The sequence below is a fragment of the Salvelinus fontinalis genome, chromosome 35 (genome assembly GCF_029448725.1).
Source record: "Salvelinus fontinalis isolate EN_2023a chromosome 35, ASM2944872v1, whole genome shotgun sequence".
Taxonomy (NCBI): Eukaryota; Metazoa; Chordata; class Actinopteri; order Salmoniformes; family Salmonidae; genus Salvelinus; species Salvelinus fontinalis.
Window position 1 is genome coordinate 39,883,182 of NC_074699.1, and position 26,646 is coordinate 39,909,827.

The following is a 26,646-nucleotide window of genomic DNA, read 5'->3' on the forward strand; positions in this document are numbered from 1 at the left end:
GAAGTCATGTAGCAGGGGGTGTAATCGGTCCAGAGGGGTTCCTATAGAAGGCATGTAGCAGGGGGTGTAATCGGTCCAGAGGGGTTCCTATAGAAGTCATGTAGCAGGGGGTGTAATCGGTCCAGAGGGGTTCCTATAGAAGTCATGTAGCAGGGGGTGTAATCGGTCCAGAGGGGTTCCTATAGAAGTCATGTAGCAGGGGGTGTAATCGGTCCAGAGGGGTTCCTATAGAAGTCATGTAGCAGGGGGTGTAATCGGTCCAGAAGGGTTCCTATAGAAGTCATGTAGCAGGGGGTGTAATCGGTCCAGAGGGGTTCCTATAGAAGTCATGTAGCAGGGGGTGTAATCGGTCCAGAGGGGTTCCTATAGAAGTCATGTAGCAGGGGGTGTAATCGGTCCAGAGGGGTTCCTATAGAAGTCATGTAGCAGGGGGTGTAATCGGTCCAGAGGGGTTCCTATAGAAGTCATGTAGCAGGGGGTGTAATCGGTCCAGAGGGGTTCCTATAGAAGTCATGTAGAGGGGGTGTAATCGGTCCAGAGGGGTTCCTATAGAAGTCATGTAGCAGGGGGTGTAATCAGTCCAGAGGGGTTCCTACAGAAGTAATGTAGCAGGGGGTGTAATTGGTCCAGAGGGGTTCCTATAGAAATCATGTAGCAGGGGGTGTAATCGGTCCAGAGGGGTTCCTATAGAAGTCATGTAGCAGGGGGTGTAATCGGTCCAGAGGGGTTCCTATAGAAGTCATGTAGCAGGGGGTGTAATCGGTCCAGAGGGGTTCCTATAGAAGTCATGTAGAGGGTTGTGGTGGACACAGAGCAGGTCACTTTGATAAACATTCAGAAATAACTTTATTTTCTGGCTCATCAAGAAAGTTCAACTTGAACAATGAATTATGCCATATATTTTTTTAAGTCACTTATTGAGCCATTATGTAGCTTCATGGCTAACTCCTGCACATTGTCATTAATGTGATGTAACATAGCTTCATGGCTAACTCCTGCACATTGTCATTAATGTGATGTAACATAGCTTCATGGCTATCTCCTGCACATTGTCATTAATGTGATGTAACATAGCTTCATGGCTAACTCCTGCACATTGTCATTAATGTGATGTAACATAGCTTCATGGCTATCTCCTGCACATTGTCATTAATGTGATGTAACATAGCTTCATGGCTAACTCCTGCACATTGTCATTAATGTGATGTAACATAGCTTCATGGCTATCTCCTGCACATTGTCATTAATGTGAAGTAACATAGCTTCATGGCTAACTCCTGCACATTGTCATTAATGTGATGTAACATAGCTTCATGGCTAACTTCTGCACATTGTCATTAATGTGATGTAACATAGCTTCATGGCTAACTTCTGCACATTGTCATTGATGTGATGTGATGCCTGATGCTGACCTTGCGTAGTTTGACCCCGAGTCTGATGGCAGACATTATGTTATCCCTGAGGTCACCACCGGAGGGCGCCAGGCCGGGACCAGGAGGGGGCTGGACACGACGCAGCCTGACCTGACCACGCTGTAATGATGCTAACACCTCGTCCATAGAACCTGGAGGGAGAAGAAGCAGGGGAAGAAAGGTGGGAGAGAGGGATGGAGAAGAAGCAGGGAAAGAAAGGAGAGAGAGAGCGAGAGAGATGGAGAAGAAGCAGGGAAAGAAAGGAGAGAGAGGGATGGAGAAGAAGCAGGGAAAGAAAGGAGAGAGAGAGAGGGACGGAGAAGAAGCAGGGAAAGAAAGGAAAGAGAGAGCGAGAGAGATGGAGAAGAAGCAGGGAAAGAAAGGTGGGAGAGAGAGAAACGAGAGAGGGCAGATACGGAAAGAGAGTAGAAGCTGTCAAGAGAGCTGTCACAAGGTGCTTGTGAAACTTGTAGAAGACAGAGAGTTTCACTTTTCACCACAGTAGGAGAAATAATGAGCCAGGACAAGTAGCTACTGCATCAGAAACAAACAGTAGGAGAAATAATGAGCCAGGACAAGTAGCTACTGCATCAGAAACAAACAGTAGGAGAAATAATGAGCCAGGACAAGTAGCTACTGCATCAGAAACAAACAGTAGGAGAAATAATGAGCCAGGACAAGTAGCTACTGCATCAGAAACAAACAGTAGGAGAAATAATGAGCAAGGACAAGTAGCTACTGCATCAGAAACAAACAGTAGGAGAAATAATAAGCCAGGACAAGTAGCTACTGCATCAGAAACAAACAGTAGGAGAAATAATGAGCCAGGACAAGTAGCTACTGCATCAGAAACAAACAGTAGGAGAAATAATGAGCCAGGACAAGTAGCTACTGCATCAGAAACAGACTGTCATTGGAAGGTGGATCATTCTCACCTAGGTTCTGTTTCAGGGTCGTTTTGGCAGGGAAGGGAGCGGCCTCTCTCTCACTGAGAGGCATGGGGGAGTCCCCTACCTCTGTCTTACAGGAGGAGGGGGTGAGGGCAGGGAGGGGTGGAGGGGGAGGAGGTGGGGGTAGGGGAGGAGGAGGAGGAGGGGGAGGAGGAGAGGAGGTCTGAGGTGGGGGTACAGCTGTAGTGGGAGGTGTAGTTGACAGAGGCGAAGGAGAAGGGAGAGGAGGAGTGAAGATTTGGACGGGGATGTCTTTAGGTTTGAGTTTCCTGGGGGTCTTTCTGGGGGCGGCGCCATTAGATGAAGGGGAGGGGCCGACGCTAATGATTGACAGAGGCTGGGAGAGGTCGGAACACTGCGGCTCCCTGGCAGCCATCTTGGATCGTGGAGTCTTCAGGACGTAACTTCCCTGTCGTTTCTACAGGAAAGACAGGACAACCCTTCAGCAACACATCCTTCCTGTCCTCCCTCCGTCCAGGAGAGCAGATCTGATGACTGCTTACCTCTCTGAAGGAGCGTAGTCTGCTCAGGGTTCTCTCTCTCTCCTGGTCCATCCACACCTTCCTCCTCTCTTCCTCCTCTCTCCTCTTCTCTCTCTTCTGCAGGGAAATAAGACAAGACTGGTGGAATCAACTGAGATAGTTCCCCCACTGCTTTAGGAACATTTTAGGTAGCTATAGAAGAGACAGAAACAGAGAGGGAGAGAGAGAGAGACAGAGAGAGAGAGAGATCATGTAAACTGAGGATGGGGTCTCCAGTGTGGGTGTTTCCGTGGGTGGGTTTGCCCTCGTTACTATGGTAACTCACCAGGGCTACTCCGTGGTGCTGGGTAAAGGGATCCTTTAAGAGCGTGTGTGCGTGTTGTCATGGTAACTCACCAGGGCTACTCCGTGGTGCTGGGTAAAGGGATCCTTTAAGAGCGTGTGTGCGTGTTGTCATGGTAACTCACCAGGGCTACTCCGTGGTGCTGGGTAAAGGGATCCTTTAAGAGCGTGTGTGCGTGTTGTCATGGTAACTCACCAGGGCTACTCCGGGGTGCTGGGTAAAGGGATCCTTTAAGAGCATGTGTGCGTGTTGTCATGGTAACTCACCAGGGCTACTCCGTGGTGCTGGGTAAAGGGATCCTTTAAGAGCGTGTGTGCGTGTTGTCATGGTAACTCACCGGGGCTACTCCGTGGTGCTGGGTAAAGGGATCCTTTAAGAGCGTGTGTGCGTGTTGTCATGGTAACTCACCAGGGCTACTCCGTGGTGCTGGGTAAAGGGATCCTTTAAGAGCGTGTGTGCGTGTTGTCATGGTAACTCACCAGGGCTACTCCGTGGTGCTGGGTAAAGGGATCCTTTAAGAGCGTGTGTGCGTGTTGTCATGGTAACTCACCAGGGCTACTCCGTGGTGCTGGGTAAAGGGATCCTTTAAGAGCGTGTGTGCGTGTTGTCATGGTAACTCACCAGGGCTACTCCGTGGTGCGTGTTGTCATGGTAACTCACCAGGGCTACTCCGTGGTGCGTGTTGTCATGGTAACTCACCAGGGCTACTCCGTGGTGCTGGGTAAAGTGAGTGGAGCTGTGCTGGGCCGCACGGTGCTTCTGCTCGTTAGCCTCCACACACTGATCCTGTAACACCACACACCATGTTACACACAACACACATTACGACACCACGTTGCACACAGACACCACGTTACACACAGACACCACGTTACACACAGACACCACGTTGCACACAGACACCACGTTACACACAGACACCACGTTACACACAACACACATTACGACACCACGTTGCACACATGAGGCGTTAAGTTAGAACAGTCTAAATGTTTAGGAGGAACTTTAATACAGGTTTGTCAGGAAGGGGCACACCCCCTGGTACCTTCTTATTGTGGAGGTAGGTTAACACACACACCCCCTGGTACCTTCTTATTGTGGAGGTAGGTTAACACACACCCCCTGGTACCTTCTTGTTGTGGAGGTAGGTTAACACACACACCCCCTGGTACCTTCTTATTGTGGAGGTAGGTTAACACACACACCCCCTGGTACCTTGTTATTGTGGAGGTAGGTTAACACACACACCCCCTGGTACCTTCTTGTTGTGGAGGTAGGTTAACACACACACCCCATGGTACCTTCTTATTGTGGAGGTAGGTTAACACACACACCCCCTGGTACCTTCTTATTGTGGAGGTAGGTTAACACACACCCCTGGTACCTTCTTATTGTGGAGGTAGGTTAACACACACACCCCCTGGTACCTTCTTATTGTGGAGGTAGGTTAACACACACCCCTGGTACCTTCTTATTGTGGAGGTAGGTTAACACACACACCCCCTGGTACCTTCTTATTGTGGAGGTAGGTTAACACACACACCCCCTGGTACCTTCTTGTTGTGGAGGTAGGTTAACACACACACCCCCTGGTACCTTCTTGTTGTGGAGGTAGGTTAACACACATACCCCCTGGTATCTTCTTATTGTGGAGGTAGGTTAACACACACACCCCCTGGTACCTTGTTATTGTGGAGGTAGGTTAACACACACACCCCCTGGTACCTTCTTGTTGTGGAGGTAGGTTAACACACACACCAACTGGTACCTTCTTGTTGTGGAGGTAGGTTAACACACACACCCCCTGGTACCTTCTTATTGTGGAGGTAGGTTAACACACACACCCCCTGGTACCTTCTTGTTGTGGAGGTAGGTTAACACACACCCCCTGGTACCTTCTTGTTGTGGAGGTAGGTTAACACACATACCCCCTGGTATCTTCTTATTGTGGAGGTAGGTTAACACACACACCCCCTGGTACCTTGTTATTGTGGAGGTAGGTTAACACACACACCCCCTGGTACCTTCTTGTTGTGGAGGTAGGTTAACACACACACCAACTGGTACCTTCTTGTTGTGGAGGTAGGTTAACACACACACACCCCCCCTGGTACCTTCTTGTTGTGGAGGTAGGTTAACACACACACACCCCCCCTGGTACCTTCTTGTTGCGGAGGTATGCGCGTCGTGCACTGATGTTCCCTCTCTTGGCTTCCAGCTGCTGTAGGCGTCGCCCCAGGTGATTGACAGGTGAGTGGACGGGGTCTAAAGGTGCAGCTGTCTGTGATAGGCTGTGGAACTCCTCTGGATCCTCAAACACATCATAATACACCACCTCCTCCTTCAGCTCTGAAACACACACCATAATACACGTCCTCTTTCAGCTCTGAAACACACACACCATAATACACCACCTCCTCTTTCAGCTCTGAAACACACACACCATAATACACCTCCTCTTTCAGCTCTGAAACACACACCATAATACACAACCTCCTCTTTCAGCTCTGAAACACACACACCATAATACACCACCTCCTCTTTCAGCTCTGAAACACACACCATAATACACCACTCTTTCAGCTCTGAAACACACACCATAATACACCACCTCTTTCAGCTCTGAAACACACACCATAATACACCACCTCTTTCAGCTCTGAAACACACACCATAATACACCACCTCCTCTTTCAGCTCTGAAACACACACCATAATACACCACCTCCTCTTTCAGCTCTAAAACACACACACCATAATACACCACCTCCTCTTTCAGCTCTGAAACACACACCATAATACACCACTCTTTCAGCTCTGAAACACACACCATAATACACCACCTCTTTCAGCTCTGAAACACACACCATAATACACCACCTCTTTCAGCTCTGAAACACACACCATAATACACCACTCTTTCAGCTCTGAAACACACACCATAATACACCACCTCTTTCAGCTCTGAAACACACACCATAATACACCACCTCCTCTTTCAGCTCTGAAACACACACCATAATACACTACCTCTTTCAGCTCTGAAACATTCTCTCAGGTGTTCTCTCATTGATGCCACGGAGAACTCTTCTAAATCTCTGTAGACAATCTGATATGCAGACATCTGTCGCTTCCCATCTCCTCTTCCTCTGTTGTTCTGTCCCTCCCCCCACTGTCGCTCCTTCTCTCCCTCCCCCCACTGTCGCTCCTTCTCTCCCTCCCCCCACTGTCGCTCCTTCTCTCCCTCCCCCCACTGTCGCTCCTTCTCTCCCTCCCCCAGCACTCCTTCTCTCCCTGCCCCCACTGTCGCTCCTTCTCTCCCTCCCCCAGCACTCCTTCTCTCCCTCCCCGCACACTCCTTCTCTCCCTCCCCCCACTGTCGCTCCTTCTCTCCCTCCCCCCACTGTCGCTCCTTCTCTCCCTCCCCCCACTGTCGCTCCTTCTCTCCCTCCCCCCAGCACGCCTTCTCTCCCTCCCCCCAGCACTCCTTCTCTCCCTCCCCCCACTGTCGCTCCTTCTCTCCCTCCCCCCACTGTCGCTCCTTCTCTCCCTCCCCCAGCACTCCTTCTCTCCCTCCCCCCACACTCCTTCTCTCCCTCCCCCCACTGTCGCTCCTTCTCTCCCTCCCCCCACTGTCGCTCCTTCTCTCCCTCCCCCAGCACTCCTTCTCTCCCTCCCCCCACACTCCTTCTCTCCCTCCCCCCACTGTCGCTCCTTCTCTCCCTCCCCCCACTGTCGCTCCTTCTCTCCCTCCCCCCACTGTCGCTCCTTCTCTCTGTCCCCCCACTGTCGCTCCTTCTCTCCCTCCTTCTCTCCCTCCCCCAGCACTCCTTCTCTCCCTCCCCCCACTGTCGCTCCTTCTCTCCCTCCCCCCACTGTCGCTCCTTCTCTCCCTCCCCCAGCACTCCTTCTCTCCCTGCCCCCACTGTCGCTCCTTCTCTCCCTCCCCCAGCACTCCTTCTCTCCCTCCCCCCACTGTCGCTCCTTCTCTCCCTCCCCCCACTGTCGCTCCTTCTCTCCCTCCCCCAGCACTCCTTCTCTCCCTCCCCCCACTGTCGCTCCTTCTCTCCCTCCCCCCACTGTCGCTCCTTCTCTCCCTCCCCCCACTGTCGCTCCTTCTCTCCCTCCCCCCACTGTCGCTCCTTCTCTCCCTCCCCCCACACTCCTTCTCTCCCTCCCCCCACTGTCGCTCCTTCTCTCCCTCCCCCCACTGTCGCTCCTTCTCTCCCTCCCCCCACACTCCTTCTCTCCCTCCCCCCACTGTCGCTCCTTCTCTCCCTCCCCCCACTGTCGCTCCTTCTCTCCCTCCCCCAGCACTCCTTCTCTCCCTCCCCCCACACTCCTTCTCTCCCTCCCCCCACTGTCGCTCCTCCTCTCCCTCCCCCCACTGTCGCTCCTCCTCTCCCTCCCCCCACTGTCGCTCCTCCTCTCCCTCCCCCCACTGTCGCTCCTCCTCTCCCTCCCCCCACTGTCGCTCCTCCTCTCCCTCCCCCCACTGTCGCTCCTCCTCTCCCTCCCCCCACTGTCGCTCCTTCTCTCCCTCCCCCAGCACTCCTTCTCTCCCTGCCCCCACTGTCGCTCCTTCTCTCCCTCCCCCAGCACTCCTTCTCTCCCTCCCCGCACACTCCTTCTCTCCCTCCCCCAGCACTCCTTCTCTCCCTCCCCCCACTGTCGCTCCTTCTCTCCCTCCCCCCACTGTCGCTCCTTCTCTCCCTCCCCCAGCACTCCTTCTCTCCCTCCCCCCACACTCCTTCTCTCCCTCCCCCCACTGTCGCTCCTTCTCTCCCTCCCCCCACTGTCGCTCCTTCTCTCCCTCCCCCCACTGTCGCTCCTTCTCTCCCTCCCCCCACACTCCTTCTCTCCCTCCCCCCACTGTCGCTCCTTCTCTCCCTCCCCCCACTGTCGCTCCTTCTCTCCCTCCCCCCACTGTCGCTCCTTCTCTCCCTCCCCCAGCACTCCTTCTCTCCCTCCCCCCACTGTCGCTCCTCCTCTCCCTCCCCCCACTGTCGCTCCTCCTCTCCCTCCCCCCACTGTCGCTCCTCCTCTCCCTCCCCCCACTGTCGCTCCTCCTCTCCCTCCCCCCACTGTCGCTCCTCCTCTCCCACCCCCCACTGTCGCTCCTCCTCTCCCTCCCCCCACTGTCGCTCCTCCTCTCCCTCCCCCCACTGTCGCTCCTCCTCTCCCTCCCCCCACTGTCGCTCCTCCTCTCCCTCCCCCCACTGTCGCTCCTCCTCTCCCTCCCCCCACTGTCGCTCCTCCTCTCCCTCCCCCCACTGTCGCTCCTCCTCTCCCTCCCCCCACTGTCGCTCCTCCTCTCCCTCCCCCCACTGTCGCTCCTCCTCTCCCTCCCCCCACTGTCGCTCCTCCTCTCCCTCCCCCCACTGTCGCTCCTCCTCTCCCTCCCCCCACTGTCGCTCCTCCTCTCCCTCCCCCCACTGTCGCTCCTCCTCTCCCTCCCCCCACTGTCGCTCCTCCTCTCCCTCCCCCCACTGTCGCTCCTCCTCTCCCTCCCCCCACTGTCGCTCCTTCTCTCCCTCCCCCCACTGTCGCTCCTTCTCTCCCTCCCCCCACTGTCGCTCCTTCTCTCCCTCCCCCCTCTGTCGCTCCTTCTCTCCCTCCCCCCTCTGTCGCTCCTTCTCTCCCTCCCCCCTCTGTCGCTCCTTCTCTCCCTCCCCCCTCTGTCGCTCCTTCTCTCCCTCCCCCCTCTGTCGCTCCTTCTCTCCCTCCCCCCACACTCCTTCTCTCCCTCCCCCCACTGTCGCTCCTTCTCTCCCTCCCCCTCTCCCTCCCCCGCACGCCTCTCTCCCTATTTTGCTCCCACTCTGTCTTTCTCCCTCCTCTTTCTGTTGCTTTCTCTCTCTTTGTATCGGGAAAGAACAATGAAGTGGTATGGGGTTGCTGCCTTCCTCTCTCATGTTATAAAAATACATCTAGACTCTAGAGCCAAGTACTCTCAGCCCTGCCAAGGATGGCAGACACAGAAACACACACACCCTTGGAAACAAACAGGATTTTCCCCATGGGCAGTAATTAAGGAATTTACATGCAGAAAATATGCTTGTGTGACATTATTTGTCATCCAGTGGCAGAGCAGAAGTATCTATCTAGGGACAGTAGAGGAAGCTATGCTGCTCTTCTAGAACCAGACCTGAGGTCAACATGTCGGACTGTGAGACTGACATCTTTAGTCATTTTTTAAACTTTTAACAATTTGCATTGCATTTTGAAAACTCTAAATGTATAGATCTGTGCTTACTGAGCCTGTGTGTGTGTGTGTCTGTAACCTACCTTTGATCTGGCGTCGCAGGGTGTCGATCTGAGCAACCAATAGAAGCTCTTCGTTCTTGAGGATCTCAAACTTGGCATCGTAGAGTTCTAGCTGAGCCTCATAGTACTGAAGCTCTAGGTTATCGACTGTCTCTGGTCCCCTCTGGTCCCGGCCAGACAGACCTCCCATCTAGGATACAATATAGAACACTATGGTTATAACAGCTCCAGTATGGTTATAACACTACATAACATAGTACTGAAGCTCTAGGTTATCTACTGTCTCTGGTCCCCTCTGGTCCCGGCCAGACAGACCTCCCATCTAGGATACAATATAGTACACTATGGTTATAACAGCTCCAGTATGGTTATAACACTACATAAGTCTAGGATAGAATATAGAACACTGTGGTTATAACAGCTCCAGTATGGTTATAACACTACATAAGTCTAGGACAGAACAGTATATAGGTATATATCAGTGTATGGTTGTTAGAACTCACAACACAACATACTATATTATACTATGTGGTTGACTTAGGCAGGGGCTCACTGGAGCTGAGCTAATTACACAGTGATCTACTGTGCTGATGCTAATTACACAGTGATCTACAGTGCTGATGCTAATTGCACAGTGATCTACAGTGCTGATGCTAATTGCACAGTGATCTACAGTGCTGATGCTAATTACACAGTGATCCTCAGAGCTAAGGCTAATTACACAGTGATCCACAGTGCTAAGGCTAATTACACAGTGATCTACAGTGCTGATGCTAATTACACAGTGATCTACAGTGCTGATGCTAATTACACAGTGATCTACAGTGCTGATGCTAATTACACAGTGATCTACAGTGCTGATGCTAATTGCACAGTGATCTACAGTGCTGATGCTAATTACACAGTGATCTACAGTGCTAAGGCTAATTACACAGTGATCCACAGTGCTAAGGCTAATTACACAGTGATCTACAGTGCTGATGCTAATTACACAGTGATCTACAGTGCTGATGCTAATTACACAGTGATCTACAGTGCTGATGCTAATTGCACAGTGATCTACAGTGCTGATGCTAATTGCACAGTGATCTACAGTGCTGATGCTAATTACACAGTGATCTACAGTGCTGATGCTAATTGCACAGTGATCTACAGTGCTGATGCTAATTACACAGTGATCTACAGTGCTAAGGCTAATTACACAGTGCTAAGGCTAATTACACAGTGATCTACAGTGCTAATGCTAATCACACAGTGATCTACAGTGCTAATGCTAATCCCACAGTGCTAATGCTAATCATACAGTGATCTACAGTGCTACTGCTAATCATACAGTGATCCACAGTGCGAATGCTAATTACACAGTGATCCACAGTGCTAATGCTAATTACACAGTGATCTACAGTGCTAATGCTAATCACACAGTGATCTACAGTGCTAATGCTAATCACACAGTGCTAATGCTAATCATACAGTGATCTACAGTGCTAAGGCTAATTACACAGTGATCCACAGTGCTAAGGCTAATTACACAGTGATCTACAGTGCTAATGCTAATCACACAAAGATCTACAGTGCTAATGCTAATCACACAGTGCTAATGCTAATCATACAGTGATCTACAGTGCTACTGCTAATCATACAGTGATCCACAGTGCTAATGCTAATTACACAGTGATCTACAGTGCTAATGCTAATCACACAGTGATCTACAGTGCTAATGCTAATCACACAGTGCTAATGCTAATCATACAGTGATCTACAGTGCTACTCCTAATCACACAGTGATCTACAGTGCTAATGCTAATCACACAGTGCTAATGCAAATCATACAGTGATCTACAGTGCTACTGCTAATCATACAGTGATCCACAGTGCTAATGCTAATTACACAGTGATCTACAGTGTCTTCTGTTCTAGTCAGGAGAGCCTTTTAAATGGATGAAGTGTTGGATACTACACAGAGTCCTAATGATGTGTGTGATAAAACAGACAAGAGGCTGGATACAGATACTGATGGTTATCACCTGGGATAGTCTGGAGGAGGAACAAACACACCTGGTTAGGAGAGGGGCTGACTAGAGGAGGAGCAGCACAGTATAGTACCTCCGAGGCAATACTTTATCATGGCCTGGGTTACACCTTCTCACTGGGTCAGTAATATATCTAGAATAAACTGGACAACAGTTTTACCATGCGGGTTAGCTATAGATCTTCCAGACAGCAAGTCCATATATTTAGACAGATCAAATCTCTTGACCGGTTTTCTTACAATGACAATATGTTTCTGCATATCGATGTTGGATGAAAAGCTCTGATCTCCAAAAGAGAAACTTTTCAGGAAATGGATCAAACGGTTCTATTTTTCCATGAAGAAACAAAGTTCTGAAAGTTGAGAAGCTATTTTCTTGTTCCTAGAGTTGTGAGATGTTCACAATCCAGACTGGTGTTGGTAGTTGGCACACGTAGACATACAGCTGGAGGGGTGTCTGTCTGTCTGTCTGGGGAATTCTCTGTTCACACTCAGCTCTATAGATCAAAGACCCGGAGAGACACAGACACAGCTACAGACAGAGACACAGCTACAGACAGAGACACAGCTACAGAGACACAGACACCGCTACAGACACAGCTACAGACAGAGATACAGTCAGCGCTACATACACAGCTACAGACAGAGACACAGCTACAGGCACCACCACAGACACAGCTACAGACAACACCACAGACAGAGCTACAGACCGAGACACAGCTACATACAGAGCTACAGACAGAGACACAGCTACAGACAGAGATACAGACACAGCTACAGACAGCGCTACAGACATGGTTACAGACACGGTTACAGACACAGGCACAACTACAGACACAGCTACAGACAGAGACACAGCTACAGACACCGCTACAGACAGAGCTACAGACACCCCCAGGGAATCTGATCGGAATACCAATCCAGAGAATGGCCTCTTAAAACACGGACACACACACAGTACCTTCTTTCTGATGGTGTGTTTCTTGCGGTGTAGACACATCTCAGTAGCTCTCATGTGTTGCAGGGTCTCTTTAGCCAGCAGGAAACGCAGCTTCTCCAGTCTAGGAGCTGCTGAGGCCCAGGAGGCCTGGCCAAAACCACGCTTATCCTCCTCCATCACACGCAGCATACCTGGTCACACAGATCAGCCACACAGACAGGTACATTTGGCACAGGGTTTCCCCTATATGCAACTGAGAGGTTCTGGAGAGCTGCTCTAAAGGGGGGGGCAACAGAGGATCTGGAGAGCTGCTCTAAAAGGGGGGGGGGGGGGGGGGGGGGGGTGGCAACAGAGGATCTGGAGAGCTGCTCTAAAAGAGGCCGAGAGGGCAACAGAGGATCTGGAGAGCTGCTCTAAAAGGGGGGGGGGGGGGGGCAACAGAGGATCTGGAGAGCTGCTCTAAAGGGGGGGGTCAACAGAGGATCTGGAGAGCTGCTCTAAAGGGGGGGGGAGGGCAACAGAGGATCTGGAGAGCTGCTCTAAAGGGGGGGGGAGGGCAACAGAGGATCTGGAGAGCTGCTCTAAAGGGGGGGGGGGGGCAACAGAGGATCTGGAGAGCTGCTCTAAAGGGGGGGGGGAAACAGGATCTGGAGAGCTGCTCTAAAGGGGGGGGGGGGGCAACAGAGGTTCTGGAGAGCTGCTCTAAAGGGGGGGGGAAAACAGGATCTGGAGAGCTGCTCTAAAGGGGGGGGGGCAACAGAGGATCTGGAGAGCTGCTCTAAAGGGGGGGGGGGGGGGGGCCAACAGAGGATCTGGAGAGCTGCTCTAAAAGGGGGGGGGGGCAACAGAGGATCTGGAGAGCTGCTCTAAAGGGGGGGGGGGAAACAGAGGATCTGGAGAGCTGCTCTAAAGGGGGGGAGGGGCAACAGAGGTTCTGGAGAGCTGCTCTAAAGGAAGGGGGGGGGGGGGGGCAACAGAGGATCTGGAGAGCTGCTCTAAAAGGGGGGGGGGGGCAACAGGGGTTCTGGAGAGCTGCTCTAAAGAGGGGGGGGGGCAACAGAGGATCTGGAGAGCTGCTCTAAAGGAAGGGGGGGGCAACAGAGGTTCTGGAGAGCTGCTCTAAAGGAAGGGGGGGGGGAACAGAGGGTCTGGAGAGCTGCTCTAAGGGTGGGGGGGGCAACAGAGGTTCTGGAGAGCTGCTCTAAAGGGGGGGCCAACAGAGGTTCTGGAGAGCTGCTTTAAAGGGGGGTGGGGGGGGCAACAGAGGATCTGGAGAGCTGCTCTAAAGGGGGGGGGGGGGGGCCAACAGAGGATCTGGAGAGCTGCTCTAAAAGGGGGGGGGGGGCAACAGAGGATCTGGAGAGCTGCTCTAAAGGGGGGGGGGGGGGGGGCAACAGAGGATCTGGAGAGCTGCTCTAAAGGGGGGGGAAACAGAGGATCTGGAGAGCTGCTCTAAAGGGGGGGAGGGGCAACAGAGGTTCTGGAGAGCTGCTCTAAAGGAAGGGGGGGGGGGCAACAGAGGATCTGGAGAGCTGCTCTAAAGGGGGGGGGGGGGCAACAGAGGATCTGGAGAGCTGCTCTAAAGGAGGGGGGGGCAACAGAGGATCTGGAGAGCTGCTCTAAAGGAAGGGGGGGGGCAACAGAGGATCTGGAGAGCTGCTCTAAAGGAGGGGGGGGGCAACAGAGGATCTGGAGAGCTGCTCTAAAGGAAGGGGGGGGGGGGCAACAGAGGATCTGGAGAGCTGCTCTAAAGGGGGGGGGGGGGATCTGGAGAGCTGCTCTAAAGGAAGGGGGGGGGGCAACAGAGGATCTGGAGAGCTGCTCTAAAGGGGGGGGGGAACAGAGGATCTGGAGAGCTGCTCTAAAGGAAGGGGGGGCAACAGAGGGTCTGGAGGGCTGCTCTAAGGGTGGGGGGGGGGGGGGGCAACAGAGGTTCTGGAGAGCTGCTCTAAAGGAAGGGGGGGGCAACAGAGGGTCTGGAGAGCTGCTCTAAAGGAGGGGGGGGGGGGGGCAACAGAGGGTCTGGAGAGCTGCTCTAAAGGAGGGGGGGGAAAGAGGGTCTGGAGAGCTGCTCTAAAGGGGGGGGGGGGGGGCAACAGAGGGCCTGGAGAGCTGCTCTAAAAGGGGGGGGGCAGCTGAGAGGATCTGGAGAGCTGGTCTAAAGGGGGGGCTCTTAATGCTTCATATACACACAGTCTCTCTCTACCTCCAAGGGCTTTAGAAGTTTCTATGAAGTAGCTGACTGTGATGTCCTGTATGGAGGAGACTGCATCCTCTCCTCTCCTCCTCCACTCCTCCGCCTCTCTCTCCAGTGCTGCTATCCTCTTAGGACCCAGCTCCTCCTCATCCAGAGACTTCTGATAGGGGCCAGGAGAGAACAGAAGAAAGGCTTTACATTCTAGAACAGCGCCGTCGGGGGATTGGAACGGCGCCGTCGGGGGATTGGAACGGCGCCGTCGGGGGGATTGGAACGGCGCCGTCGGGGGGATTGGAACGGCGCCGTCGGGGGATTGGAACGGCGCCGTCGGGGGATTGGAACGGCGCCGTCGGGGGATTGGAACGGCGCCGTCGGGGGATTGGAACGGCGCCGTCGGGGGATTGGAACGGCGCCGTCGGGGGATCGGAACGGCGCCGTCGGGGGATCGGAACGGCGCCGTCGGGGGATCGGAACGGCGCCGTCGGGGGATCGGAACGGCGCCGTCGGGGGATCGGAACGGCGCCGTCGGGGGATCGGAACGGCGCCGTCGGGGGATCGGAACGGCGCCGTCGGGGGATGGGAACGGCGCCGTCGGGGGATCGGAACGGCACCGTCGGGGGATCGGAACAGCGCCGTCGGGGGATTAGGACCCAGCTCCTCCTCCCGACACACTGGGGCTGCGTTTAGACAGGCAGACCAATTATTTTCCAATATTCTTTTCACTAATTGTGTTTTTGACTGATCAGAGTCACCAATTATTTGGCCTCCCTGTTTAAAACACAGTAAGAGGGACACAGACATACACTACATGACCAAAAGTATGTGGACACCTGCTCCTTGAACATCTCATTCCAAAATCATGGGCATTAATATGGAGTTGGTCCCCACCTTTGCCGCTATAACAGCCTCCACTCTTCTGGGAAGGCTTTCAACTAGATGTTGGAACATTGCTGCAGGAAATCGCTTTGCCAAAGATTTTGCTAGAATGTCATTGCATGCTGTAGTGTTAAGATTTCCCTTCCCTGGAACTAAGGGGTCTAGCCAAAACCATAAAAAACAGCTCCAGAACATTATTCCTCATCCACCAAACTTTACAGTTGGCACTATGCATTCGGGAAGGTAGCGTTCTCCTGGCATCCCCCAAACCCAGATACGTCCATCGGACTGCCAGATGGTGAAGCGTGATTCATTACTCCAGAGAACGAGTTTTCACTGCTCCAGAGTCCAATGGCGGCGAGCTTTACACCACTCCAGCCAACGCTTGGCATTGCCCATGGTGATCTTAGGCTTATGTGTGCGGCTGCTCGACCATGGAAACCCATTTCATGAATCTCCCGACTAACAGTTATTGTGCTGACGTTGCTTCCAGGGGCAGTTTGGAACTTGGTAGTGAGTGTTGCAACCGAGGACAGACGATTAATTACGCGCTACGCTCTTCAGCACTCACCGGTCCCGGTCACCGGTCCCGTTCTGTGAGCTTGTGTGGCCTTTGACGAACTGACTTGTTGGAAAGGTGACATCCTATGACAGTGCCACGTTGAAAGTCACTGAGATCTTCAGTAAGGCCTTTCTACTGACAATGTTTGTCTATGGAGATTGCATGGCTGTATGCTCAATTTTATACACCTGTCAGCAATGGGTGTGGCCGCAATACCCGAATCCACTAATTTGAAAGGGTGTCCACATACTTTTGTATACATGTTATATAAGGGTTTAGGACAAAACCACTGAAAGTCTAGGTCTCTCATCACCATGATGTAACACAGCTTTTCCCCTCACGTTTCAAAAAGAGAAATTAGAGGTATTCACAAATGACTTGATTTGGGTACAAAATGAGATGAACATGATAATAGAATTCAAAGCGTTATTTGACTTCTGTGGACGTGGCAGAGCATCACTTTCTTCTAAATGAGTGAACTGTGGCTTTGACCTCAACTTGGTGATAGAGACCAGAGCTTTTGGATTCTCAGCTTGGTGACAGAGACCAGAGCAGTTGGATTCTCAGCTTGGTGATAGAGACCAGAGCTTTTGGATTCTCAGCTTGGTGATAGAGACCAGAGCAGTTGGATTCTCAGCTTGGTGATTGAGACCAGAGCAGTTGGATTCTCAGCTTGGTGATAGAGACCAGAGCAGTTGGATTCTCAGCTTGGTGATAGAGACCAGAGCAGTTGGATTCTCAGCTTAGTGATAGAGACCAGAGCAGTTGGATTCTCAGCTTGGTGATAGAGACCAGAGCAGTTGGATTCTCAGCTTAGTGATAGAGACCAGAGCAGTTGGATTCTCAGCTTGGTGATAGAGACCAGAGCAGTTGGATTCTCAGCTTGGTGATAGAGACCAGAGCAGTTGGATTCTCAGCTTGGTGATAGAGACCAGAGCTTTTGGATTCTCAGCTTGGTGATAGAGACCAGAGCAGTTGGATTCTCAGCTTGGTGATAGAGACCAGAGCAGTTGGATTCTCAGCTTGGTGACAGAGATCAGAGCAGTTGGATTTTTAGCTTGGTGATAGAGACCAGAGCAGTTGGATTCTCAGCTTGGTGATAGAGACCAGAGCAGTTGGATTCTCAGCTTGGTGATAGAGACCAGAGCAGTTGGATTCTCAGCTTGGTGAAAGAGGCCAGAGCAGTTGGATTCTCAGCTTAGTGATAGAGACCAGAGCAGTTGGATTCTCAGCTTGGTGATAGAGACCAGAGCAGTTGGATTCTCAGCTTGGTGATAGAGACCAGAGCAGTTGGATTCTCAGCTTGGTGATAGAGACCAGAGCAGTTGGATTCTCAGCTTGGTGATAGAGACCAGAGCAGTTGGATTCTCAGCTTGGTGATAGAGACCAGAGCAGTTGGATTCTCAGCTTGGTGATAGAGACCAGAGCAGTTGGATTCTCAGCTTGGTGATAGAGACCAGAGCAGTTGGATTCTCAGCTTGGTGATAGAGACCAGAGCAGTTGGATTCTGGCTGTATTCCACCTTTTATCAAAAACTCATGAGCAGACAGAGTGTCTCTGGGTCACGATAAATTACAATCAATCAGTGTGTGTGTACGAGTGTGTGTGTCTGCGTAGTGTGTTTCTGCGTAGTGTGTGTGTGTGTCCACCTACCAGTATCTCCATCTTGTAGAGTCCTGCCAGTTCTCTCATGTCTCTGAAGGGGGGGGGGTGTGTGTCTCCACCTACCAGTATCTCCATCTTGTAGAGCCCTGCCAGTTCTCTCATGTCTCTGAAGGGAGGGGGGGGGGTGTGTGTCTCCACCTACCAGTATCTCCATCTTGTAGAGTCCTGCCAGTTCTCTCATGTCTCTGAAGGGAGGGGTGTGTGTGTGTGTGTGTCTCCACCTACCAGTATCTCCATCTTGTAGAGTCCTGCCAGTTCTCTCATGTCTCTGAAGGGGGGGGGGTGTGTGTCTCCACCTACCAGTATCTCCATCTTGTAGAGCCCTGCCAGTTCTCTCATGTCTCTGAAGGGGGGGGGGGGGGGGGGGGTGTGTGTCTCCACCTACCAGTATCTCCATCTTGTAGAGTCCTGCCAGTTCTCTCATGTCTCTGAAGGGGGGGTGTGTGTGTGTGTGTGTGTCTCCACCTACCAGTATCTCCATCTTGTAGAGTCCTGCCAGTTCTCTCATGTCTCTGAAGGGGGGGGTGTGTGTGTGTGTGTCTCCACCTACCAGTATCTCCATCTTGTAGAGTCCTGCCAGTTCTCTCATGTCTCTGAAGGGGGGGGGGGGGGGGGGGGTGTGTCTCCACCTACCAGTATCTCCATCTTGTAGAGTCCTGCCAGTTCTCTCATGTCTCTGAAGGGGGGGGGGGGGGGGGGGGGGGTGTGTGTCTCCACCTACCAGTATCTCCATCTTGTAGAGTCCTGCCAGTTCTCTCATGTCTCTGAAGGGAGGGGTGTGTGTGTCTCCACCTACCAGTATCTCCATCTTGTAGAGTCCTGCCAGTTCTCTCATGTCTCTGAAGGGAGGGGGGTGTGTGTGTGTCTCCACCTACCAGTATCTCCATCTTGTAGAGTCCTGCCAGTTCTCTCATGTCTCTGAAGGGAGGGGTGTGTGTGTGTGTCTCCACCTACCAGTATCTCCATCTTGTAGAGCCCTGCCAGTTCTCTCATGTCTCTGAAGGGAGGGGTGTGTGTGTGTGTCTCCACCTACCAGTATCTCCATCTTGTAGAGTCCTGCCAGTTCTCTCATGTCTCTGAAGGGAGGGGTGTGTCTCCACCTACCAGTATCTCCATCTTGTAGAGTCCTGCCAGTTCTCTCATGTCTCTGAAGGGAGGGGTGTGTGTGTCTCCACCTCCCAGTATCTCCATCTTGTAGAGTCCTGCCAGTTCTCTCATGTCTCTGAAGGGAGGGGGGGGTGTGTGTCTCCACCTACCAGTATCTCCATCTTGTAGAGCCCTGCCAGTTCTCTCATGTCTCTGAAGGGAGGGGGGGGTGTGTGTCTCCACCTACCAGTATCTCCATCTTGTAGAGTCCTGCCAGTTCTCTCATGTCTCTGAAGGGAGGGGTGTGTGTGTGTGTCTCCACCTACCAGTATCTCCATCTTGTAGAGTCCTGCCAGTTCTCTCATGTCTCTGAAGGGAGGGGTGTGTGTGTGTGTCTCCACCTACCAGTATCTCCATCTTGTAGAGCCCTGCCAGTTCTCTCATGTCTCTGAAGGGAGGGGTGTGTGTGTGTCTCCACCTACCAGTATCTCCATCTTGTAGAGTCCTGCCAGTTCTCTCATGTCTCTGAAGGGGGGGGGGGGGGGGGGGGTCTCCACCTACCAGTATCTCCATCTTGTAGAGTCCTGCCAGTTCTCTCATGTCTCTGAAGGGGGAGGTGTGTGTGTGTGTGTCTCCACCTACCAGTATCTCCATCTTGTAGAGCCCTGCCAGTTCTCTCATGTCTCTGAAGGGGGAGGTGTGTGTGTGTGTCTCCACCTACCAGTATCTCCATCTTGTAGAGCCCTGCCAGTTCTCTCATGTCTCTGAAGGGAGGGGTGTGTGTCTCCACCTACCAGTATCTCCATCTTGTAGAGTCCTGCCAGTTCTCTCATGTCTCTGAAGGGGGGGGGGGGGTGTGTGTCTCCACCTACCAGTATCTCCATCTTGTAGAGTCCTGCCAGTTCTCTCATGTCTCTGAAGGGGGGGGTGTGTGTGTGTGTGTCTCCACCTACCAGTATCTCCATCTTGTAGAGTCCTGCCAGTTCTCTCATGTCTCTGAAGGGGTGTGTGTGTGTGTGTGTGTCTCCACCTACCAGTATCTCCATCTTGTAGAGTCCTGCCAGTTCTCTCATGTCTCTGAAGGGGGGGGGGGGGGGGGGGGGGGGTGTGTGTCTCCACCTACCAGTATCTCCATCTTGTAGAGTCCTGCCAGTTCTCTCATGTCTCTGAAGGGGGAGGTGTGTGTGTGTGTCTCCACCTACCAGTATCTCCATCTTGTAGAGTCCTGCCAGTTCTCTCATGTCTCTGAAGGGGGGGGGGGGGTGTGTCTCCACCTACCAGTATCTCCATCTTGTAGAGTCCTGCCAGTTCTCTCATGTCTCTGAAGGGAGGGGTGTGTGTGTGTGTGTCTCCACCTACCAGTATCTCCATCTTGTAGAGCCCTGCCAGTTCTCTCATGTCTCTGAAGGGAGGGGTGTGTGTCTCCACCTACCAGTATCTCCATCTTGTAGAGTCCTGCCAGTTCTCTCATGTCTCTGAAGGGAGGGGTGTGTGTGTGTGTCTCCACCTACCAGTATCTCCATCTTGTAGAGCCCTGCCAGTTCTCTCATGTCTCTGAAGGGAGGGGTGTGTGTGTGTGTCTCCACCTACCAGTATCTCCATCTTGTAGAGTCCTGCCAGTTCTCTCATGTCTCTGAAGGGAGGGGGGTGTGTGTGTGTCTCCACCTACCAGTATCTCCATCTTGTAGAGTCCTGCCAGTTCTCTCATGTCTCTGAAGGGGGGGGGGGGGTGTCTCCACCTACCAGTATCTCCATCTTGTAGAGCCCTGCCAGTTCTCTCATGTCTCTGAAGGGAGGGGTGTGTGTGTGTGTCTCCACCTACCAGTATCTCCATCTTGTAGAGCCCTGCCAGTTCTCTCATGTCTCTGAAGGGAGGGGTGTGTGTGTGTGTCTCCACCTACCAGTATCTCCATCTTGTAGAGTCCTGCCAGTTCTCTCATGTCTCTGAAGGGAGGGGTGTGTGTGTGTGTCTCCACCTACCAGTATCTCCATCTTGTAGAGTCCTGCCAGTTCTCTCATGTCTCTGAAGGGAGGGGTGTGTGTGTCTCCACCTACCAGTATCTCCATCTTGTAGAGTCCTGCCAGTTCTCTCATGTCTCTGAAGGGAGGGGGGGGTGTGTGTCTCCACCTACCAGTATCTCCATCTTGTAGAGCCCTGCCAGTTCTCTCATGTCTCTGAAGGGAGGGGTGTGTGTGTGTCTCCACCTACCAGTATCTCCATCTTGTAGAGCCCTGCCAGTTCTCTCATGTCTCTGAAGGGAGGGGGGTGTGTGTGTCTCCACCTACCAGTATCTCCATCTTGTAGAGTCCTGCCAGTTCTCTCATGTCTCTGAAGGGGGGGGGGGGGGGGGGGGTGTGTGTCTCCACCTACCAGTATCTCCATCTTGTAGAGTCCTGCCAGTTCTCTCATGTCTCTGAAGGGGGGGGGGTGTGTGTGTGTGTGTCTCCACCTACCAGTATCTCCATCTTGTAGAGCCCTGCCAGTTCTCTCATGTCTCTGAAGGGGGAGGTGTGTGTGTGTGTCTCCACCTACCAGTATCTCCATCTTGTAGAGCCCTGCCAGTTCTCTCATGTCTCTGAAGGGGGGGGGGGGGGGGGGGGGTGTGTGTGTGTCTCCACCTACCAGTATCTCCATCTTGTAGAGCCCTGCCAGTTCTCTCATGTCTCTGAAGGGGGGGGGGGGTGTGTGTGTCTCCACCTACCAGTATCTCCATCTTGTAGAGTCCTGCCAGTTCTCTCATGTCTCTGAAGGGGGGGGGGGGGGGGGGGTGTCTCCACCTACCAGTATCTCCATCTTGTAGAGTCCTGCCAGTTCTCTCATGTCTCTGAAGGGTTGCAGCAGGTACTGGTAGAAGGTGGTTGCTACGGTGACCAGGTCCTGGTAGGCTAGGTCCTCCTCGTGGTAGATCTGTAGCAGTAGGATCATTCTGTCTGCACCTCTGTGACTCTGGAGGATCTGTCAATCAATCAATACATTCATCTATTAGGCTAATCAATAAAATTATATTTACACGAAACAAACTAGCGTATTACAGAATCTCACGTATACAAAAAAATCACATGTATTTGTCAGGTGACTGGCCAGTTCACTTTATGACCTGTGGAATGAACTACGGCCAACTTCAGGTGAAGCAAGAAGTCAAAGTCCAGTCACTGACCTGTATGAAGTCCTTTATATGCCAATGAACTCTGGGGAAGCAGACAAAGGACAACTTCCCAAACTATCCCTTAAGTCTTCTCTCAGAGCTAGGCTAATGCCTTTAGCTCTGTGAACTAACACAGTCCTATAGCCCACAGATAACCATGGCCTGGTTACTGTTCGTTATGATGACAGAGATATATAGGTCTTATTTTATTTATCTCTGAAGATCTATTCTACCATGACTTGATATGGCCTTAATGTCCCACATCTATTCTACCATGACTTGATGTGGCCTTAATGTCCCACATCTATTCTACCATGACTTGATGTGGCCTTAATGTCCCACATCTATTCTACCATGACTTGATGTGGCCTTAATGTCCCACATCTATTCTACCATGACTTGATGTGGCCTTAATGTCCCACATCTATTCTACCATGACTTGATGTGGCCTTAATGTCCCACATCTATTCTACCATGACTTGATGTGGCCTTAATGTCCCACATCTATTCTACCATGACTTGATGTGGCCTTAATGTCCCACATCTATTCTACCATGACTTGATGTGGCCTTAATGTCCCACATCTATTCTACCATGACTTGATGTGGCCTTAATGTCCCACATCTATTCTACCATGACTTGATGTGGCCTTAATGTCCCACATCTATTCTACCATGACTTGATGTGGCCTTAATGTCCCACATCTATTCTACCATGACTTGATGTGGCCTTAATGTCCCACATCTATTCTACCATGACTTGATGTGGCCTTAATGTCCCACATCTATTCTACCATGACTTGATGTGGCCTTAATGTCCCACATCTATTCTACCATGACTTGATGTGGCCTTAATGTCCCACATCTATTCTACCATGACTTGATGTGGCCTTAATGTCCCACATCTATTCTACCATGACTTGATGTGGCCTTAATGTCCCACATCTATTCTACCATGACTTGATGTGGCCTTAATGTCCCACATCTATTCTACCATGACTTGGTGTGGCCTTAATGTCCCACATCTATTCTACCATGACTTGATGTGGCCTTAATGTCCCACTGTTCTATAGGTTGCTAGGTCGTCTCTATGCCGGTCCGGCTAGTTTTAAACACTTCTGTCTGATCCAGAATCAAGGGAGTTCAAGGGAGAATTATGTAAGGCCGCCGAGCCCCCGAATGTGACTCATTACGCTCTATATAAACGGTTGTATTGTCTTCTCAGGAATTCAGCCTTCTCTGTGCTGCTCTCAACCATCCTCATTCTGTCAAACCTCTGTGCTGCTCTCAACCATCCTCATTCTGTCAAACCTCTGTGCTGCTCTCAACCATCCTCCTTCTGTCAAACCTCTGTGCTGCTCTCAACCGTCCTCATTCTGTCAAACCTCTGTGCTGCTCTCAACCATCCTCATTCTGTCAAACCTCTGTGCTGTTCTCAACCATCCTCATTCTGTCAAACCTCTGTGCTGCTCTCAACCATCCTCATTCTGTCAAACCTCTGTGCTGTTCTCAACCATCCTCATTCTGTCAAACCTCTGTGCTGCTCTCAACCATCCTCATTCTGTCAAACCTCTGTGCTGCTCTCAACCATCCTCATTCTGTCAAACCTCTATGCTGTTCTCAACCATCCTCATTCTGTCAAACCTCTGTGTTGCTGTCAACCATCCTCCTTCTGTCAAACCTCTGTGCTGCTGTCAACCATCCTCATTCTGTCAACCCTCTGTGCTGCTCTTAACCATCCTCATTCTGTCAACCCTCTGTGCTGCTGTCTTTACATCCTGTAGGTGTGATAACTGATTGGAGGTTAACTTTACAGTAATGCTATTGGTCTCTTGGGGCCTTTTAGGTTATGACCCCTCTCTTCTCTCTCTCTTCCTGTCTGATCTAGAATAATGCCTTGTCATGTTAGTAATGTGTTCATACTTCAGCTGTATGCCTTGTGGGTGAATCCATTCATTAGACAGAGTAATTACATATCTGCCTTTGATGTGGACAAGTATTATTCCTTTCTTGACCTTTATGACAGTGACTCACTGGGTTTGCAATTCTCTCTCTGTGTGTGTGTGTGCGCGCACGCAAGAGGCGTCACTACAGTCCCTGGTTCGATTCCAGGCTGTATCACATCCGGCCGTGATTGGGAGTCCCATAGGGCGGCGCACAATTGGCCTAGCGTCGTCCGGGTTTGGTCGGTCATTGTAAATAAGAATTTGTTCTTAACTGACTTGCCTAGTTAAATTAAAAAATGAATTCTCTCTCCATCATTGGCCTTTCAGGACTGTCTCTCTCTCTCTATTGCCAAAGCAAGTGACATAGATAATAAAAAAAGTGAAATAAACAATAAAAAATGAACAGTAAACATTTCACTCAAGTTTCAAAGGAATAGATACATTTCAAATGTCATAATGTCTATATATAGTGTTGTAGTGATGTGAAAACAGTTCAAGTACAAAAGGAACAATCAACATAAATATGGGTTGTATTTACAATGGTGTTTGTTCTTCACTGGTTGACCGTTTCTTGTGGCAACAAGTCACAAATCTTGCTGCTGTGATGCACACTGTGGTATTTCACCCAGTAGATATGGGAGTTTATCAAAATCGGGTTTGTTTTCGAATTCTTTGTGGATCTGTGTAATCTGAAGGAAATATGTGTCTCTAATATAGTCATACATTTGGCACGAGGTTAGAAAGTTCAGCTCAGTTTCCACCTCATTTTGTGGGCAGTGTGCACATAGCCTGTCTTCTCTTGAGAGCCAGGTCTGCCTACGGCGGCCTTTCGCAATAGCAAGGCTATGCTCACTGAGTCTGTACATAGTCAAAGCTTTCCTTAAGTTTGGGTCAGTCACAGTGGTCAGTTATTCTGCCACTGTGTACTCTCTGTTTAGGGCCAAATAGCATTCTAGTTTGCTCTGTTTTTTTGGTGAATTCTTAACAATGTGTCAAGTAATTACCTTTTTGTTTTCTCATGATTTGGTTGGGTCTAATTGTGTTGCTGTCCTGGGGCTCTGTGGGGTGTGTTTGTGAACAGAGCCCCAGGACCAGCTTGCTTAGGGGACTCTTCTCCAGGTTCATCTCTTTGTAGGTCATGGCTTTGTTATGGAAGGTTTGGGAATCACTACCTTTTATGTGGTTGTAGAATTTAACATATCTTTTCTGGATTTTGATCATTAGCGGGTATCGGCCTAGTTCTGCTCTGCATGCATTATTTGGTGTTTTACGTTGTACACTGAGGATGTTTTTGCAGAATTCTGCATGCAGAGTCTGAATTTAGTGGTTGTCTCATTTAGTGAATTCTTGGTTGGTGAGCGGACCCCAGACCTCACAACCATGAAGGGCAATGGGTTCTAGAAATGATTAAAGTATTTTTTGCCAGATCCTAATAATTGGGATGTCGAATTTTGTTCCTTTTGAGGCATAGAAGGCTCTTCTTGCCTTGTCTCTCAGATCGTTCTCTCTCTTCCCCTCTTAAACATCTCCTCTCTCTCTCCCCCTCTTAAACATCTCCACTCTCTTGCCAGCCAATCCAGCCTCAGGACTATCAACCGGCTGGGAGAGCAATTGGTCATGTTTTCCTTCTCACGTGTTGTCATATTGTGCAACAATAGTGACGACAGTGACACTGCATCTTTATTTAAACCCCTATGTGAACCAGGGTGGAAGGGTGTCTATCCCAATGTCATGAGGGGATTTAAATGCCTAAATGTTAGACAGACATTTTTAGGGTTTACTCAAAGTGACTTGATTACTGGATAGTGGGGGCATCGGTAAGCAGAGTATACTACCGGTATGCCTCAAGGGGCCCCCCTGAGTCTGCAGGCTTTTGTTCCAGCCCAGCAATGTAGCCTACTCCTGATTCAAATGAGCAAGGGCGTAGGCCTAGTGATTGGTTAGTGCTGGGCTGGAACAAAAGTGTGCAAACCATGTGTCTGGACCAGGATTGAAGAACAGTGACAGGCCACAGCTTGTATAGATCACTCATTAAAAAGTGGCCACTGACCTTTCTAAGGTGATCCTTAGCCCTGGTGACTTCATCCTGCATCGTTTTCCTCTTGAACTCCTGCATGTTCTCAAAGTACTCCTCGACATCTCGCTCGTCCTGCGGGAAAAGCGAGTCCAGCACTATCTTCCTGCCACAGACATCTATCGCAGTGCTGAAGTATTTCTCCAGCTGACGGCAAGGTGTATCTAGATCTCTCTCTTGATCATCTTGGTTGAACGTCCGATTGCTGCTGAGAAAGATCATGTCCCAAATGTTACCCTCCTTGAAGTCCGACAGGTCGGGGAAATAGGGTGCGACGACATCCCCGACCCCTGTAAACTGACGGTGGACATTTTTTAAATCGTTAACAGAGAAGAGTCCGGCCCAGCTGGTTTCGGTTTCGCAGATAGCAAGCTGGTCTTTGCGCTTCTGTCGCTGGAGAGTTCTGTTGTGACAGGTGACCGCGAACTTGGACTCGATAACATTCCACTGCACGATAAAACCGAGCTTGAACGTCTCGTTTTCTTCGAATATGTTCGTTTTGATGGCGACCCAGCCGTCCAAGCTGTCCAAACGCTCGCAGTCTATGCTATTCATTTTGTGGTAAACATCTAGCTAACTAAAACTTGTATTCCTCTGCCTTGTTTACAACGTCCGCCATTTGTAACGGTGACGTAGAATTTTCTGTGGCGTTCTCTTTATCTTCAACTT

General features: G+C 51.1%; 1 protein-coding gene across 2 annotated transcripts in view; it reads right to left on the minus strand.

The window, feature by feature from the left end:
- Window positions 1-26,614, minus strand: part of LOC129834850 (WASP homolog-associated protein with actin, membranes and microtubules-like) — a 28,818-nt gene extending 2,204 nt beyond the window's left edge. The window contains exons 1-10 of one of the 2 annotated variants that reach the window (XM_055900177.1): window positions 25,954-26,614; window positions 21,595-21,768; window positions 14,633-14,783; window positions 12,448-12,617; window positions 9,476-9,644; window positions 5,349-5,536; window positions 3,887-3,973; window positions 2,866-2,961; window positions 2,348-2,780; window positions 1,413-1,564 (exon numbers count right to left, since the gene is read on the minus strand). In XM_055900177.1, the coding sequence (XP_055756152.1) occupies window positions 1,413-1,564; window positions 2,348-2,780; window positions 2,866-2,961; window positions 3,887-3,973; window positions 5,349-5,536; window positions 9,476-9,644; window positions 12,448-12,617; window positions 14,633-14,783; window positions 21,595-21,768; window positions 25,954-26,532 (2,199 nt within the window). In that variant the 5' untranslated portion in view covers window positions 26,533-26,614. Of the gene's footprint in view, window positions 1-1,412; window positions 1,565-2,347; window positions 2,781-2,865; window positions 2,983-3,886; window positions 3,974-5,348; window positions 5,537-9,475; window positions 9,645-12,447; window positions 12,618-14,632; window positions 14,784-21,594; window positions 21,769-25,953 lie in introns of both variants that reach the window. The other variant, XM_055900176.1, reaches the window with a different exon arrangement.
- Window positions 26,615-26,646: the final 32 nt, after the last annotated feature.